The following is an 18,025-nucleotide window of genomic DNA, read 5'->3' as shown; positions in this document are numbered from 1 at the left end:
ACCTCGCCAATCGATCTCACTATGTAGGCCTCTCTGATCAGATCAGAGAACATCCATTTAGGATGAAGCCAGAGCGTCTCAGACTTTCCTAGAGGCATTGGCAGGAATGCTAGTTCCTCGTATGTGGCCCCTCAAGCGAGCTTCGCTCAACCCGTTATGACATTTGCATTATACATTTTTTCAGTTATATATTGCAAACTTGTCTGATTTCCGCTCAATTGTGGGATGATTTATTCTGTTTTAAGTTTTTACCAAGTGCGCATGTTCAGTGGGCTATTTTTTTGAAGAAGAAGAGAGTGCGTGGCTATGAAATCTCTCAAAGTTTCTCGTTAATCAACGCAATGTTAGAGGCAAATGTGAAATCAGGCCAAACTTTTCGGAGAAGCTTGTGGCGGAGAAGATTCATCTTCTACTGAGACAAGACTGGCTTCAGAAGGGAATTCGCCCAAAAAACCCTCAAAAAACTGTTTCCTTTTGTTGTGCGATCTTTGGCTGTGTAAAAATTAGTTTGGAATTCTCAATCTTTGGACAAAACTCGTTGAGAACTGCAATAGACTACTTTTATTTACAGAGGGTTAATATTTATTTATAGCAGTTTTCTAACATGTGGCCCTCAAATTGAAAATAGCACTCACGGAAAGAAACTACCATTGATATATAATGTCCAATTTTGGTGCAGTCCTATCAGATATTCGCATATTTCCTCCTAGTTTAGGCTGCATCCAACAATCGGCAAATCTCCTGTGAGTTGAGCGAAGGAGGTCTGAGTTCTGTTACAGTTACTGTACCGAAGCACTACGTCCCAAGTTGATCTGACTTTGCCGGCCTCTCTGATTACATCCATTTAGGACGAATTCAGAGCGTCTTCGACTTCAGTAGGGGCAAGGGTAGGAATACTTATTCCTAGTAAGTGTCCCCTTAATCAAGGTTCGCTCAACCCGTTGTGACAATTGCTCTATATTTTTCTTTTAGTTATACATTGGGAGGCCGCTCTAACCACATGAGCAGTCCCAGCCGATGCTTGAAAGAAATGGAAAATTTCTCAAAGCACTGAGCTTCTAGGCGCTTTTTATCACAAGGTCTTATTACTAAAATGTTTTCCTCGTTTGTGCACATGTTGCAAGCTCAAGGTGCATGATGGACATCCTAGAGCAGTTTTTGGCGGTTCTCGCGTCACTTTTTCAACCAATCAGAAGTAAAAACAAAACCAATCGTGGCTCGCGGGTGCACATTTTCCCTCACTTTGTGTCGGCCACGTGTAATTACTTTGAGTTTTGATTGGTTTACTGGATTGTCTTCGTCCTTTTTAATTGGCCAAAATAATTACTTTGGTTTTGGTTTTACGACACTCATTTGAAAACCGCTCTATCAAGCAACAAATACCAATTTGTCGAGAAAAAAACACTGCAGCAGCCAGGAATCGTTTTGGATTCGATGCCCGTTAAGTATGAATTGGACAAGCGCTCTAACCACATCAGCAATCCCAGCAAATACTTCATTGAAGAGCAAAACTTCTCAATACAACAAATTTGTCAAATTGACGTCACAGGAGTTCCTAAGCGCTTTTTATGAGACCTGTGAGACGGTTGTATTACTAAAATGTTTTCCTTATTTGCCCACATTTTGCATGCTCAAGGTGCATGCGTGAGAGACATCTTATCAAGGGAAAAAATCATTTTGTAGCAGAAAGAAAACACTGCATCGTGCATGAATCGATTTGGATTCGATTCGAGATAAGTATGGGTTAGGATGGCACTCTAATCACATGTGCATGTAATCCCAGCTGATGCTTTAATGAAGAACTGAAAATTTCTCAATACTTGACGTTTCTGTAATTCCCGTCACAGGAGTTCCTCACCAAGCTAGACAAAAGCAATTCGAAGCAGAAAGAAAAATGCATCGGCCAGGAATCGATTCGGATTCGGTACCCGGGAAGATTGGAATGGTCAGAGCGGTCTAACTACATGAGCAGTGCCTGCCGATGCTTACAAGAAACGCAAAATTTAAAGTAGCGGTTCGTTTTTTTCTAACTGTAATACTTAGAAGTTGTCTACAAACTATGAATTTATCCACCATTTCAAAGGCGTATGAATCATGCACCTTTGGTGATCTTTAGATTTAGTTATTCACGTTTTTGGGAGTACAAATTGAAGTCTTCCTTAGAAATGAAGTACCAGACGTGAATTTGGAGGATCATCCATCCATCAAAACGAATCTAACACGAGATATAAACTATAACATAGCGTTCAAATTCACACTATCAACAGTTGGGCCATTGTGCATTATAAAAAATCCTGCTAAGAAGGCTCACGTTTTCACCAAACTGAACATTTGTTTGTTTTGGAAAGCTTGTTGACTTCAAGACTCATATCTTTATTGACGTTACAAAATTAACAAAAAAGCAGTTCCCGATTTCAAGATCTGTTAAATTTTTCAAGTTAGTCGCAGTGGGAGACTTCAGGGTTCTATTCAGTTTTTGTAAATTTCGTGGGTATGAAGGCTGAATTTCGCAAGAAATGAATTGTACTTGAGACTCGTTTTAAAATAGAGGTTGAAGTGAACTCTTCTATGACTATGGTCCCTGTGATTTAGCTTTGCTTAATTAAGTGAGTTGCGTAGAAGTTTGGAGAGCACTTCAGATGCTTAAGTCGCTTTGGGCTAAGTCTCCGGCTCCAACTCTCTAAAACGTAACAGAAAGAGAACGTCATCAGTCCTGACCATTCCGGCTGAATTAGAATCTTCATCCTCACAGCATTCGAACGGAAACGTATTTCCGGCGGTCGCTTTTCTCCGCCGAAACGACAACCGGAAATACGTCTGCGTTCGTAGGATATGGACCGCTTGGCATCAAGTCTTCTCTCATCATTCATCTACATTGAAAACATTAGTGCAAAATGATATTGCTCTCACATTTATAGACCAGAGCATCGCGTCTGTCTTGAAACTTGAACAGCAAAACCATGTTTCATTGATATCATGAGAACACCTTTCAAATTATAGCTCAGCTCCGAGCCACCACTGCGTAGTCGAGAGGGAATTTTTCGTGCACTTGTGTTGTGGATTAGTGACATCGTAAAAGCCAAAGTTATCTTCACCCGCTACTGCACCAGCCCCGGGGTCCCATTCACATTTGTTTATACCACTCCAATAAGAATCAGTATGCATATGTTGATTATCTTTCTGTACTATCATCCCCTCGCAATCTGTGCAGTTGATACCTCGAACTGAAACATACTCGTACTGTCGGCATTTGTCTTGGTTTATAAAGGTTAACAGGTCTGTGGCTGTCAGCGATGCGCGTGCGTAGTCGGAATACGTGAGGCCTGATGGGAAGCTACATGTGACTCGCCAGTGTGTTGAGTTATCCCGAATGGTAACCAATGCTTGATACGAGACTCGGAAGTCGTCCCATGTAAAATTATTCTCGTTTCGTGGAAAGTCGTGATAAAAAGGTTTGTTTTTGTAAACCTCCTTGTTTCCTAGGGAAAATGATTCTATCAGGGTCCATGCTTTTCCAGCCTCAGAGCTGAAATCACAGTAGGTCCGAATAGTCTTGTTAAAGCTGATATCGAGGTCATAAATCCCAGAAACCACTTCTGGCTTAATCCTTGCGATAGATTGACAGGACTTTAACGCTGGATTAAACAATTCACATCTTTTTCCATAGTAATGTTCAGAGCATGCGCAAGCATACTGTTCTTTGATGTCACTGCACGTTTCTCGGCACGTGCCTCCGTTGAGGCAAGGCTGGGATTCGCAGCACCCGTTCAAACAGCCTCCATTACCCTGGAAACAAAAGAACACCCATTCAACAACCGTTCATTTGACTAAGTACTCAAATTTTGAGAAAATGATCCGCATTCCAATTTAACAAGAAGAACCATTTGTCAGCTCGTAGTCTACAATAACAAAACTCAGAGAAAAGATGCTCACTGAGGTTTTTTATCAAAAGTTTAATTTCTAATCGGAGAAAAGTATGTATGCAATATATATTTTTAAAACTTCCACAAAGCTGTTTGTATCCGAAAAAATAAGTGAATTTAAGAATCACTTTTTTTGACTTTCATATTTTTCTGCTACCGCAAATTTGAATAATTGTGACGAGTTACCGATGCCGTTCTGACGCAAACAGCTTTTGTATCACGTCAATATTATTCAACTGAAGATGGCCATCATATAGAAATTCGAAAACAACAATAATTGATTCTAAAATTTATTTATTCATTTCGATACAACGCTTTTTTTTTAGGAATATTCGAACAATTTGATTGTAAACATCATTTCCTGAGCCTTAACAATTATTTTTCTGTTTGAGTGAAGGTTCCCTTAAGACTTGCGTGCTATACTGAAAGCCTCACGATAATTAAACAATGTGACACTGATCAATCAACTTTTTTCAGTTTTTTACTGAGTCCAAGGTGGGGGGATAATGTTTGCAAACAAATTTGTTCTTTTTTTTTTTTGTTTTTTTTTTTTTTTCACAAAAAGGTTTTGTATTAAGAAAAATTAATTTTAAGAATAGCTTATTTTCGCTTTCAAATTTTCTGGGCCTGGCCATCTTAAATAATTGTGATGTGTTAGAGCTGCCCTATTCTTCTGACATTAAATACAATGGGGCAACCACAACAGGTCACAATTATTCAAGATGGCGACGCCCAGGAAATCTGAAAACAAAAATAAGCGGTTCTGGAAGTGATATATTTCCGATACAAACGGTGTCATTGAGTACAACGCCGAACAATTTTTATAGTAAACATCATTTCCTGTGCCTTAAAGTTGTCTGCATATTGGAGTGGAGGTTCCGTTTAAGACTTGCATGGTATCCTGAAAGATTTAGAATATCTTAATTATGTCGCACTGATCTTTAACTCTTTAGTTGTCAGTTCCTGACAAAATTTGGCTCAAAGTATCATCTAACCTCGACACCGTTTTGCTGCATAATATACAGGAGAGTTCCTTGTCTAGCTACCAGATCCCCATCCGCATTGTCTAACAGCTCGCAACTGGCCCCAGTCACTTGAAACGCCAAGCAGCCACAGACCCTCGCGCAATGACGAAAACACTCCACTGTACTGGTAACCTCCACGGAGTGAATGGTATGCTTCATGACCGCGACATCTTTAGTGAACACGTTGTATATGAACATTAACGGTGTTTTATATTCCATGCTGTTTGAAGAGGTTGATATCAATATCAGCGCTTCCATGGCAAACCAAAGAGCTCTGTAAATGATTGTCATCCTAAAGGATTGTAAAATATCACAACAAGCTTGAAACCGTCTAAAGAGAGCTGTAGGAAAGTCTGTCACTCTCACTCACAGGGTATACCTTGTTGGAATAAATCCCTTCCCCACCCCTGCTGGTATCAACTTGCTTGGTTCTTTAGTGATGACTCAATGGGCCCTTTGCAGCTGGCGGTCACGTGGTAAAAAAACCGCCATACTGGAGAGCAAATTGTGCACTGGGACATCTAAAACAAAGTGACTTAATTTCAGTTTTCTTTGCTTTATATGTCCCAGTGCGCAATTTGCTCTCCAATTTGTCGGTTTTTGTACCATATGATCGCCAGCTGCAAAGGGCCCATTAGATAGGCCAGTTAGGAGTTTCTAAACAACAAATTCGCACGTAAGGATACAAACAGACACATATGAAAAAATACGAAAGATCTTGAATCCACGTTCGTGCATATATTTTTCCTGACAAAAAAGCAAATAATATGCATGTTTTTATCCCAACGAAGAATAGCTTATTGCTGTTGTCGCGGTTTCTTAAAGCTATCCCCAAGCTACATCGATCTTCAGGCGGAAAGACTTGAAATACTTCAAGAGGACGGAAAAACACTTCCGTGCACGCACACTTCACGCACACTGCACGCACAAAAAGTTCGCTAACGAAGCGGCAAAAAACGTACCCGGAAGAGATACACCACCCTTTTGTCTTTAAGTAGTTCCTGTAAGTTGAGTTTTAATTACTTTATTCGAAGAACAAACTGTAGTTTTCGACTCCTTTTTTGTACTTTGGAGTTTTTTATTTATTTATTTAATTTTTTTTAATTTTAATTTTTTTTTGGGGGGGGGGGGAGGCTCGCGCTCTGGCTGCGCATGCGTAAGATCTCTCAGTGTCGCAGAAGGCAGATCAAGTGGGATTCGAACTCGGTATCTCTTCCTTTAGAGGCAATCGCGATGACCACTAAAACCACGTGACAGATTAACGGGGATCTATGTATTAAAGAATTGTGTGCGCGACCGGAAACAAGCTTTTGTGTTTTCGTTTCACGCAATGCAATATCCGGTTATCGTATGACTCTGTAACAGACATCGTAATTTTATAATTCTCCCAGTATTGTTAAAAAAAGTATTAAATATTTTTAAATATCATCGTAGAGACTTGCAAAGCATCTGTTTTCTGGTTTTGATCGGAGTCAATGCCGTTAACAACAGTTTTAAATGTTAACAAATATCCACGATCGTACTTAACCCTATCATTGGGGAGCGGAGTGTGGACTGTGGACTTCGGACTACGGAATTGAAATTGGATATTTACCAAGATTTTGTAACATACAAAAAACCCACTGAAATACTTTGAACTTAAAGGAAGTCGGCTAAGAATCCTTCGAACAAAGTATAGGCTACCCGTAGCCTCTTGTTTCTTTCTGTGACAATTCAGCTGTCGAATATTTGCCAAGCAGTTTCCATGTAAACAATTTTTCAGCCCTACAAGTAGAAATCTTAATGACTGGATCGAAACGTATTTGATTTCGAAAGGCCCAGTGTGTTACTGGTCCGCATAAAACACAAAATTACAAAATAAGAGGACCGCATTCTGAACCATGTCGTTGATGCAAAGACCTTTCAACATACAGAAACGCAAATTTTGTTACCAGATGGTGATGCTGTTCCTAATTTTGAACAATTAGAGGAGAAAAATATTATCCCGAAACAAACCATCAACAATTCCCAAATGGAGAACCTCTCAGTAAAGTTTTTGGGTTAGTTTAATTGAAAAGAGGCACTGACTGTAGCCAAAAATCGTACGGACGACGTCTTATTTACAATATTCAAAAAGGTGCTCATACTGTCGGCATCTGGCTTGGTTTACACTGAAACAGCTGAAAATATTCCGTCTCAACCAAAATACAGATACAAATCATGAACGTTCATGGACTGTGCTTACCTTTGAGTTGTTTCTTTAAATGCGAGCGGGCTGAAAACGCACAAGTCCTAACCAGACTTCAATTTCACCACCCAACTCTAATGACAAACTACCGTCGATAAAGGCCTTTCAATCTCAAATGTCACTTTTGAAAGTGTGAATGTCGTCTTGATCACAAACTAGACTTGAAAATTACAGGAAAACTGTCAGATCAAACAAATAAATAACAATCGTATTTTTAATAATCATATCTACATGAATTGCATAGCTAAAGATAAACTCACGGTCCGATTGGAAGGGTATTTAGCGTGGAATTGCACTTGTCCATGAAGGGATATTGCTGACGTCGCGAGCAAGCAAAATTAGAAATTATTATGTTTTCAAAAACATTGTCTCCGTTTACAAAGCAAAAACCTCACCGAACGAAGGAAACGGAAGATTTTCCTTGGTTTAATTTAAACTAGAGGCCCCATGAGCGTAAACTGGGTTGCCTGTGGTAAGTGTTACAAAAAAACAGAAGGCACTGAGTAGGGTGGTATTGAATGCAGCGGTCCACTTTTTTTTTTTTTTCAAGTGGGGGTTCATGTAGACCATTTGAGGGGTCACCCAGACAACGTGCCAGCAGTGGCTCTTTGGCTCACACGTTCGTTCACACGTTGAATTATTTTGTAATGTCCTGCCCCGTTTTGAGGTCTCTTACTTTTTTAAGTTTTGGTAATAAATTGGTTCAAAGATAGCAAAACACGCTCTTGAGTAAAACTCACTCTCTTCTTCTCTAAGTTAAATAGTCTGCAAATAAACTAACTGCAAATTATTCTGACGACGTTTTCTTGCATGTCATGCATGTCTTGCAGTTTCACTAAGCGAAGGTTTATTCAACACATTAAAAAAACAGAAAAAAAAAACAGACTGAACATGTTGTTTCCGCTTCATAATTCCTGTTGCCAGGTCAAACTTTTTTTTGGATTTACGTTTGCACCAAATAGCATCGCAAACGTCGGGAGTTAACAGTAAAAGGCAAGCCAAAAGTCAGATGAAGAAAAAATAACTCAGTTTTTATATTAAACAATGAATTTCGAATTGTCTGCGAACGATTAATGACAATCGATCGTAAAAACACTAAAATTTCTGCAGGTGGTGATGTTCTGTCAAAGGAAGAAATTGATCACGTGCTAGGCAACCACAAAGGTGCACGTGATCACCTTGTGTCAAGGTTCTTGTTTACCTTGAATGAACTCCTGGGAAGAATGTTAATCGTTCGTCGCTTTCAGAGTTAAACAATGTACTTTTTTGCCTTGAAACTTGCGTCTTTCTTTTTTTAATTTTGTTGTAATATTTAACTGAATATTTACATTTCATCTGTCGGGTCGGGAAGTCTTCTTTGTCGGGTTATTGACCCGAGACCCGACTCTTATCTGGAACACTGTTGATCAAACCCGTCACTGTCGACTGAAGAACCATTTCCTTCAATAATGAAGCAAAAAATGGACAAGCTTTCTTTCAAATGATTCTTGACTAACAAGAATAGTCAAATTTCAATTTTTTTTTTTACCTGAGGACTGTGCAGAGTTGAATACAAATAAATAAAACTATAAATAGCCAGAAAATTGTATACACATATCTTACACATCCACTCAAGGTGCTAGTTAGTAAAATATTAAGGAGAATTCGACGAAAAGGAAAATGCGACTTAATTTCTCGTGTGCGTTGCGATCTTATTTCAAGCCGTCTTATGCAAATTTTTGAAATAGAATATTGAATTACAAAAATATTCCACTGAAATATCGTTTAAACATTTCTATTTTCCTGGCGTTCATATTTCAATTGCGTGCGTGCAAACAAAAATAAATTATGCGTATCATGTAAATAAATTTCTCACCGGAGTTCAGGAACGAACCCTTTTCTACCTTCTCTTTGAATAATGAAGCACAAAATAGACAACAAGCTTTTTTTCAAATATTTCTTCACTGTCACATTTCCATTTTTCTTCTAGAAGAATGAGCAGAGTTGAGTACAAAATAAATGTAGAATTTGCCATTTGGTTTCAGTGTTGTACATAACGCTGCAGTCAGTAAAATATTAAAAACAGCTCGCTTTGATACCGAGGTGAAATTGTTGTCGAAGTCCATTACTCGTCGCTTTTAAGATTCCAGATATTTATTTTTCACCGCCTGTCTTTTTTATCCAATTGACGTTCCATTCTTGAGCTCCATAAGGGTAAATTTTGTTTAAAGATCCACCAAAACGCCATTCGCGTTACAATGACTTTCGACGCCATTGCAGGTTAATTTAATATTCTACTGTGTCCACCGGATAAAATCTACGCATTTCTACTACCCCTGAAACCTACCAAAAATACATGCAGGAGACTCCATGCAAAAAGACACTACTTAGCAGGGAAGTGGCTGGAAAGACTTTTCCCGACACGGAAAAAAAATGAAAAGAAAAAGAAAACGGATAAACTCCACTCGTACTCTGACTGGATTGCCTCTTTCATTACTCACAATACAACAGATCTGAAAATAGTTTCCCTGAACGTCAGGGGATTGGGAAACAATGCCAAAAGAAGAGAGGTGTTCAACTGGCTGAGAGCGAAAAAGCAATCTATATATATGCTGCAAGAGGTCCATTGTTCTCAAGACATTACCACGCAATGTAGTTAATTTAATTTAAAAAGTGCAAACAAATAAATTTTAAAACAAAATCGGATGCCAACTCAGAAATTATGACTTCCTCGAAAGATTTTCTAAGAAGCGGCTTACGCTTTCGAGCACGAGAAATCGACAGCAGTCTATAGCGAAAGAAAGAATGACCGAAGGAAGAGAAAAAAGCACAAGTTCTTCAGCAAACAAGGAAGAGCAGGTTTCAGTTATAGAGTACACAGAAGATGAACTAACGGCCAGTAAAGACAGTAAATATTCCCATTAATTAATTTTCAGTTGATTGCTAATCCCAATAGCAGTTCTGTGCGCTTAAAAGAGACAAATTATTTACCCCGTTTTTTAAATTTTGCTTGCTTTGCCTTCCTACTCACGTTAGCAATGGACGCATCATTTAAATTAAAGTCGAATTCGAGTATTAAACTGTTTAATATTTGGAGGCAAGCAACTTACAGGCGTATTTGTGGAGTTGACACATTTTGTTTGCTTGGATGCACGTTGTCCTTCTTTTAGCCGCTGTCGAAGAGTTTTTTCCGAGTTTATGAATTGTGCTGGTGAAATACCCGATATTAAAAGCTCCCAGTGCGTTCAGCTGCAGTCTGATGATTTTCAACGTAAAAATATAAATTAGAGCCTCTGTAAAAGTTCAGAAAACGAAGATTTGTAAAACACGAAAAGGAATAAACTTTTGTGTATTCGGCTTGATTCCTATTTGCTGGCCATTGACAGGTGGCACTTCAATCACTTTAATTAGCGCCTACTGAATATTGCAACATTCGACCAAGGACATTTTTAGAAAGCTATGCGATTCAAGGACAATTCACCACCTGACTCGTGAATTCCACGTTAAATTTCACTTGCATTTCACCCTGAAGTCAAAATAGATACGTTTCGTTTCTGGGGAAACGAAACAAAAATCAATGCGATTCTACAGAAAAATTCACCACCTGAAGAAGGAATTCCACGTTAAATGTCACGCGAAAAACCGATTATTTTGCGAGTGCGATATATGGGTTTTTCGAATGAAATTTAATAAATAAATAAACAAATGATAAATAAACTCACGACGAGCTTCATGCGATTCTGAAATCGTGGACCCCTGCCGATGTTTTGCTATTCTACAGCAGAACATCAGCAGGAGACCGCATTTTTTGTTGAGGTAAATTGTCATCAACTTTTACCTCCGTCACCCAGAGAAGTGTGAAAAATCAGATTCTTGGAATTCTCTTATGTCATCGAAACCTAGATATTGTCACGTTTGGTGAAGAAACACAGCGTGAAACGTCTTCTTAGCGCTGACTAAACCCCCCCCCGGGGGGGGGGGGTACTTTAGGAATTTCTGGGTGGGGATGTGCCGCTGGGACCCTGGAACCCTTAGCCTATACCAGAGCTAGTTCAGCTGAATTTTGCTACCCTATACTAGAGTAAACTCCCACCGATTTCCGTCTAAATACCGATACTTGACAGTTAATAATATCCAGAAGAGTTTCATGATAGCCATTTATCGACGCTGTTGAAGCTGAGTTGCGTAAACTTAAACTTTGCCGACTCGATGTTTTTATATTTTTGAGCGGGAATTTCTGGTTTCCTTAGTCTTGATAAAATCTTCAAGCGACTGGTCAGTTTTGTGAAAAATGATACCCTATTCTAGACCCAAACGCTCTGATTTATATACCCTATGCTAGAGTAAACTGCTTGAAAACCATACCCTTCACAGCGGCACATACCTATATAACCCATATATGGCAGTACCCCTTCCCCCCCCCCCCCCGGGCTAAACCCCTGAACAATCCATGGCATATTTGATCGAAGAAATCGGTAAAGGCTTTATTTTCAATTTCGCTAGATTATGATAATAGCCACTGAATAGCTAACGCAAACAGCCAGAAAAACTCACAGTTCTTTGTGAAGTTGGTTTTCAACATAAAACGATAAGATACAAAAAACACAAAACACAAATGCAGACAATTGAACTACCTACAACATTTTAGAAAATTTGCAAACAGCGGATATTCAACTGGAATGATATTAATCAGAAACATGAAAGAAAAACCCAAACGGCCCACGTAATGCTACACGACACCGCTCGCAATAAATTAAAACTGCTGAGGAGACGCGTGGAAGAATGAAACTCACACAAGTTATACATCTGCACACTTAACAGCAAACTCGACAAATCGTAAAAAATTACCTTCCAAATTGGCCCATGCACTAAATTTCCGGTACATTCAAATGCATAAGATAGCTAAAATTGACGAATTTGTCTTAAATAGATCACAAGGCAAAGCTATGTAAGTGTTATCACTTTTTTGTCAAAGTGACTGCTTTACGGTTCCGGCTCCAAGCCTACACACCAAAGTTCAACCCAAAAACAGACACGGAGCGAGAACTAAGAAATTGCTTCGAGGATATGTTGTTAATTACGAGGGCCCTCGAAAACCACTTTGAGTCAAGCATCCTGGACATGAGGCACCTAAAATTATTCGTATACACACAATCTGCCTTTAAAGCGATGAACGAATGCACTTCGTATTAGAAACATTCCGTGCTTAAATGTATTTCATCATGATCGTTTCATAAAGAAGCTGAAAATGAACTGAGTAACACAGAGAGAACCAATAAAAGCGGCCTCTAAGTGGCGCACCGACATCGAGTCTGAATATTGAAGTGGACGCTATCTTTGAGAAGGTAATGTTGGGGAAACAGCCTAAGTTTCAACTCTATGCACACAATTCTGGGTTGTTTCCCGAGTTCGTCCGCTAAATGTCTTGTAGAAGCACACACAAAATCATTGACTTTTGTTTAGCTTTTTCTTAAAGGTTCTTTATAATCTTCCCAAAATACTTCGATGCCTTTATACGTCCCTTTAACATTTGTCATAGAGCAGAAATCGAAACGCTTTGACAATGTATAGGTTTCGAAACTTGGCTCTTTTCTTCAAACGATATGTGCCAATAATTTGATACATATACACTACACTTTTTATTTGTCGAGTCCTTTAAATGTTCAAGTCCAAGTTCAAGATCATAAAATTCCCCTTATATGTTGCCGGTAAAATCCGTTCTCAGATTGAATCCATTTTAACATAGGTTTAATTGGTGATCCTAATTTTACCTAGGTTGATTACGCACTCAGATAGATTGAAGAAACTTGTTTGAAGCCTAAATTAAGCCTGCACAAAAATTAGGGTCAGGTTAGAATTAGTTTTGGTTTTTATACATAGAGATCAATTGACGTATTATACAAAAGTAATCAATGAAAAGAACTGTGTTGGGTTGCGCTTTTTCGTCGTCGTAGTGTAGAGGTGGAGACACATCAGGACTATACATCTGAAAGGTCCGAGCTCGATCACCAGTTAAGTGGACAGTACAGTTCCATGTTCCCAAACTTTGTTGTAATGTTGAGACTAAATGGACGTCGAGACAAAATGAAGGCAGAAACCGATAAGGTCATATGAAAAATAAGAAGATGTTTTGAGATGCGAAAGACAGAGCTTGAGGGATGGTATAAGTGTTTTCAATCCTAACTAGATAGAGTGAATATTCAACCTAGGTAAAATGCGGATCACGAATTTAACCTAAAACGGATTCAACCTGAGAACGGATTTGACCGACAACATATATACAATTTTGAAACAATAACTAAAATCTTTGCTTCAAAATCCGACCAACGACGATAAGGTCTTAGAATACAACAATAAAGCGCAAATTAAGATACGAAAAGCGAATTAGAAAATTTTAACATTTCTTTAAAGGTTGAAATTTGAAATGACAATAAAAAACTACAAACTATTACAGCTTCGCACGAATAGTCATCCTGTTTTTCTTAGTTTTATTCTCATTTCAAGTTAGTTTAAATTTTATTTACCGTTTGTTCAAAAACAAGAAGGTAAATGAAGTAATATACCAGGCTTTTGTTCCCGTTTTTAACAAAAACCATCCAATATGATAACAGGAAACCGGTTGCTGCAAAACTCATTAATTTCAACTGTTGAAAAGACTTTCAAAGCAGGCAAATAAAGTGCAATGCTTTTAAGACGCTAAATTATTAACCTTGGACACACCTCTTTCAGTTTTCGTCTTGGGCAATTTGTCATCAACCTTGTCTTACACTCCAAAGTGCAAGCTACGACACCTTTTTATTTTTTCCAGTAAATTCAATGACGTAATTGTGATTCGCCCTCACGCGAACCATTTAAGTGGAAAAAAGTAGTAGTGTAAGTTAAGTTACGGACCTCGACTTCTGTGAATAAAAGCCGACATATATTTTCTTCCAAGAAAAGTTTTCGAGTTTACTAGCTGTTTCTTAAACTTGCGTAATTGTCTGACTTCAGTCTGACTTCCTCTCCAGCTGCATGAAAAACGGTTTTGTATTTAACCCATTGTTAAGAGCACTTGTCTCAATTAAAAGTTGCACATAATTTGCCTTGTAATTGTCCTTGTCGCTTCTTATGTCGTCAGTAATATATATTAGAAAACAGTCCCAAGAAAATACGCGCGCTGATTGGTTAAAAATCGTGTTTCTGTAACTCGCGAACCATTTAAGTGGAAAAAAGTTCTAGTGTAAGTTAAGTTACGGACCTCGACTTCTGTGAATAAAAGCCGATATATATTTTTTTCCATGAAAACGAATTCGAGTTTACTAGCTGTTTCTTAAACTTGCGTAATTGCGCCGAATGAAAATTTGCTGTAGAAGATGGAAGTTTAAAGTAAGGTTAATTCACAAACATGGTCACCTGTCCAGCATGGGGCAATAACGCCTCATGATAATTTATATACCGCTATTCAGCTACTCTTTCATAGCGCTTTGCAATGATCAGATTAACGTAGAACTTAAAAGCTAAAAATTATAATAAAATACGGAGATAAATTAGTTAAAGAGCTTATATATTCATTATACAAAAAGTAAAAAAAGAGTTAAAAACCATAGGCTTCTTTAAAAAGATAAGTCTTCAAATGTCTTTTAAAACAAGCGATTGATGGAGATTAGGCAAATTATTCCATTGCCTTGGCGCAGCAATGATGAACGTCCGATCTCCATAAGTCTTTAGTTTAGCCATTGGCACAGTGAGCAGTTCTTGCCCACTGGAGCCTAAAGAGTCTACTTCCGGCAGGAAGTCTCGGCATCCCTAAAATTTGGGCACTGGTGCCACATTACATTTGGGACTGATACGTTTACAGGTCGAAATTGGGAGTGCCGTGCCTTAAAATCGTCAGCACGGTGCCGATCTTTTAGCGCGTGTAAATGGGGTTTGATAGTGCACCGTAGCAACGCGTAGCTTTACTTAGCAACGCAAGCAAAATTAAAAATTATTGTTTTCAAAAACATTGTCTCCGTGTACAAAGCAAAAACGTAAGGGAGTAAGCAGATGATTTTCCTTGTCAGTTTTAATTTAAATCATGTCTTCCTCAAAAGATTTTCTAAGAAGCCGCTTACGTTTTAATACGAGCACGAGAAATCAGCAGCAGTATATCGCGAAAGAAAAAATGGCCGAAGGAAGAGAAAAAAGCCCAAGTTCTCCAGCGACCGAGGAAGAGAGGGTTTCAGTTGTAGAGTACACAGAAGATGAACTAGAGGCCAGTAAATATTCCCATTAATTTTCAGTTGAATGTTAATCCCAACGGTAGCAACAGCAGTTCTGCGTGTCAAAAAACACTCATTTTACTCCGTTTTAGAAATTTTTTCTTGTTTTGCCTCACATAAACTCACGTTAGCAATGAACGTTGTATCTTAAATTTAAGTCCAAGTCAAGTAACTGTTTAACATTTAATTGGAGGCAAACAACTTACCAGCGTATTTATTTTTTTCCCGAGATCATGAATTGAGCTGGCGAAATACCCAGTAACAAAAGCTCCCAGTGCTTTCAGTTTGATGGTTTTCAACGTAAAAATGTAAATTAAAGCCTCCGTAAAAGCTCAGAAAACGAAGATTTGTAAAACACGAAACGGAATAAACTTTTGTGTATTCGGCTTGATTCCTATTTGCTGGCCATTGACAGGTGACACTTCAATCACTTTTATTAGCGCCTACTGAATATTGCAACATTCGACCAAGGACATTTTTAGAAAGCTATGCGATTCAAGGAAAATTCACCACCTGACTCGTGAATTCCTTTGAAAAACCAATATATCGCAAGAATCGCGAAGCGATGAATGCGATGTATCGGTTTTTCAAGTGAAATTTAACGTGGAATTCACGAGGCAGGTGGCGAATTTTCCGACAAAATTTTCTCTTTTTAACAATTATTCGCCGAAGGCGAAGTGATTATCGGTGAATATTCACCGAGACGAAGTCGAGGTGAATATTCACCGATAATCACTGAGCCTGAGGCGAATAATTGTTTTAGTATAAATACACAGGTGATTATTTCAAAAAAGAGAATAAAAAAAGCATTTCAACGCGAAATCATCTTCGCTTACAGTGGCATTTTGTCCGTTGAGGTGATTATCGGCTGATAATCCGAGATAGCGAGCCAATGAGAGCGCGCGATTTTGTATAATCACCTGTGTATTTATACTAAAGATCAGTTAACCGGATCTCTGCAAATAATCGTGCATTTTTATAATCATTGAACAATTTAAGCTTTTCTCCTTTTCTGCAAAACCTCAAAGTCACCGCTCCATACTTATTTCCAACAAGGGGAGATTTGAGGGTTCATACTTTGATGCAACATAATGTACTTTGACAAGACGGAACCCAAAATTTACTCGGTAGCGAATTCTTTCTGCTAAAGAAATGTCAAAGAAATAGGTTTTAAAATATCTGTTGCTTTATTGATTTTTATTTACTTTTATTTATTTATTTTTATTTTTTTATTTTATTATTATTATTTTTTTTTTTTGCTGTGAGAAACACCTTTGTAGAATGATATGGACGAAAAAACTTTCAGAGGGATCAAACTCGACCGTTCTTGGCCCACAGTAAAGGGAAATAACATGAAACAATAGTAATACGGAAAAATACCTAGCCTGCGTAGCAAGTGTTTAAGGGGAGGGGGCAGGGAGAGAATTCGGGAAGAAAACGACGGGGAAGACTGGGGAGAGAGGGAAAGGGAACACCTGCTCTAAAGACTCTGATTTGTTGATATCTGGGGCGGCTGGCGGCCGCAAATTCCTGATTGGTTAGTCAGACAAGAGGACGGGTTTGTGACGCAATATGAGAACAAAAATTAAACTGGCGGCCGAAGTGGATGTGCTTTCAAAAGCTTTAGCAGACTTACAACGTCATCGCCAATTGTGAAATCACTCTAAAACCTTAGATTTGCTCTAAGAGCTCTTCTAGATGTTAAAGATATTTTATCAGTGTTACCTAGGGCTTGCCACACGTTGCTCGAGATTTCCCAAAAAGTTGCCCGAAATTTCTCAAAAAGTTGCTCAAAATTTGCTTTTTGTAACGAAAGTTGCTCAAAAGTTGCTAAAAAATAGCAAAAACCTTTTTTTGTTTCTCTCTTCCTTTATTTGGTCTGATGTCAGACTGTGGCCATATTTTTCAAGAAAAGGCCTCAGATTGTCCACCTTCGACATGAGAATTCCTGCAGTCAGCAAAGACTCTCGAATCGATAGAGTCTCATGTTTTGGGGTAATGTTGATCGTTTTGGATTCATTCGTTCGTCGTTTCTTTCATCAGGTCTACAATACTTTGGTCTTTTTTCTTGCTTTTCGCAATAATTGTATTTGATTTAATATGTTTCTGGGATGCAATGTGCCTCATAAAAGAGCTTTTTTTGAGACACATTTTTCTTGCATGCGTCACATCTGAGTTTACCCTACACTACAGTAAGATGCTCTCCTTTGAACTGATTTTAACTATCCCAAGCACTCACATTTGGATCGGCTGTGCCGCGGACATTTCGCTTTTTTTCAATTGGTTTTGTTTGCACTTTGCGCTTTCTTGAAATCGCCGCTTTCGCTGGAGTACTAAGTCTTGCCCCTGCTTCTGCTGCTACCCTAAAAGGATCTGAATGACCTTCGTCACCTGAAACACTCGAATCAGTGGAGTGTGAATTTTCGTCCGCCATTTTGTATTTTCTTTAAAAAGCCGCTGACCTGGCAGCCCGGCTGCATGCATCTTTCGCCCATGATCTGCCCCAGTGGGGTGGAACTGCTCCTCTTTCACAGGAAATTCACAACTTGTCTACTAAGACATTGTAAATATGGAAGCATGGCCAATTAAAGCACTAAAAGCTGCTCCGATATCGAGAAAACTAGAAATTGC

At 38.6% G+C, this 18,025-nt stretch overlaps 1 protein-coding gene across 6 annotated transcripts; it reads right to left on the bottom strand.

Annotated features, from left to right (window-relative positions):
- Window positions 1-555: 555 nt before the first annotated feature.
- LOC137973355 (uncharacterized) lies at window positions 556-15,735 on the bottom strand. 6 transcript variants are annotated; one of them, XM_068820147.1, is made up of 5 exons: window positions 15,601-15,733; window positions 10,265-10,410; window positions 7,173-7,335; window positions 4,919-5,240; window positions 556-3,786 (listed from the first exon to the last, which is right to left on the bottom strand). In XM_068820147.1, the coding sequence occupies exons 4-5, from the start codon at window positions 5,237-5,239 to the stop codon at window positions 2,995-2,997; spliced, it is 1,113 nt and encodes a 370-aa protein (XP_068676248.1). In that variant the 5' UTR covers window position 5,240; window positions 7,173-7,335; window positions 10,265-10,410; window positions 15,601-15,733; the 3' UTR covers window positions 556-2,994. The 6 variants fall into 6 exon arrangements, with proteins under 6 accessions (XP_068676248.1, XP_068676250.1, XP_068676251.1 ...); XM_068820149.1 differs by lacking the exon at window positions 10,265-10,410 and having other exon boundaries at window positions 15,601-15,735; XM_068820150.1 differs by lacking the exon at window positions 10,265-10,410 and having other exon boundaries at window positions 7,173-7,330; window positions 15,601-15,678.
- Window positions 15,736-18,025: the final 2,290 nt, after the last annotated feature.

Source organism: Montipora foliosa, chromosome 10, assembly GCF_036669935.1.
Source record: "Montipora foliosa isolate CH-2021 chromosome 10, ASM3666993v2, whole genome shotgun sequence".
Lineage (NCBI taxonomy): Eukaryota > Metazoa > Cnidaria > Anthozoa > Scleractinia > Acroporidae > Montipora > Montipora foliosa.
The sequence above is the reverse complement of the archived record's forward strand: the minus strand, read 5'-3'. Positions and strand labels throughout refer to the sequence as shown.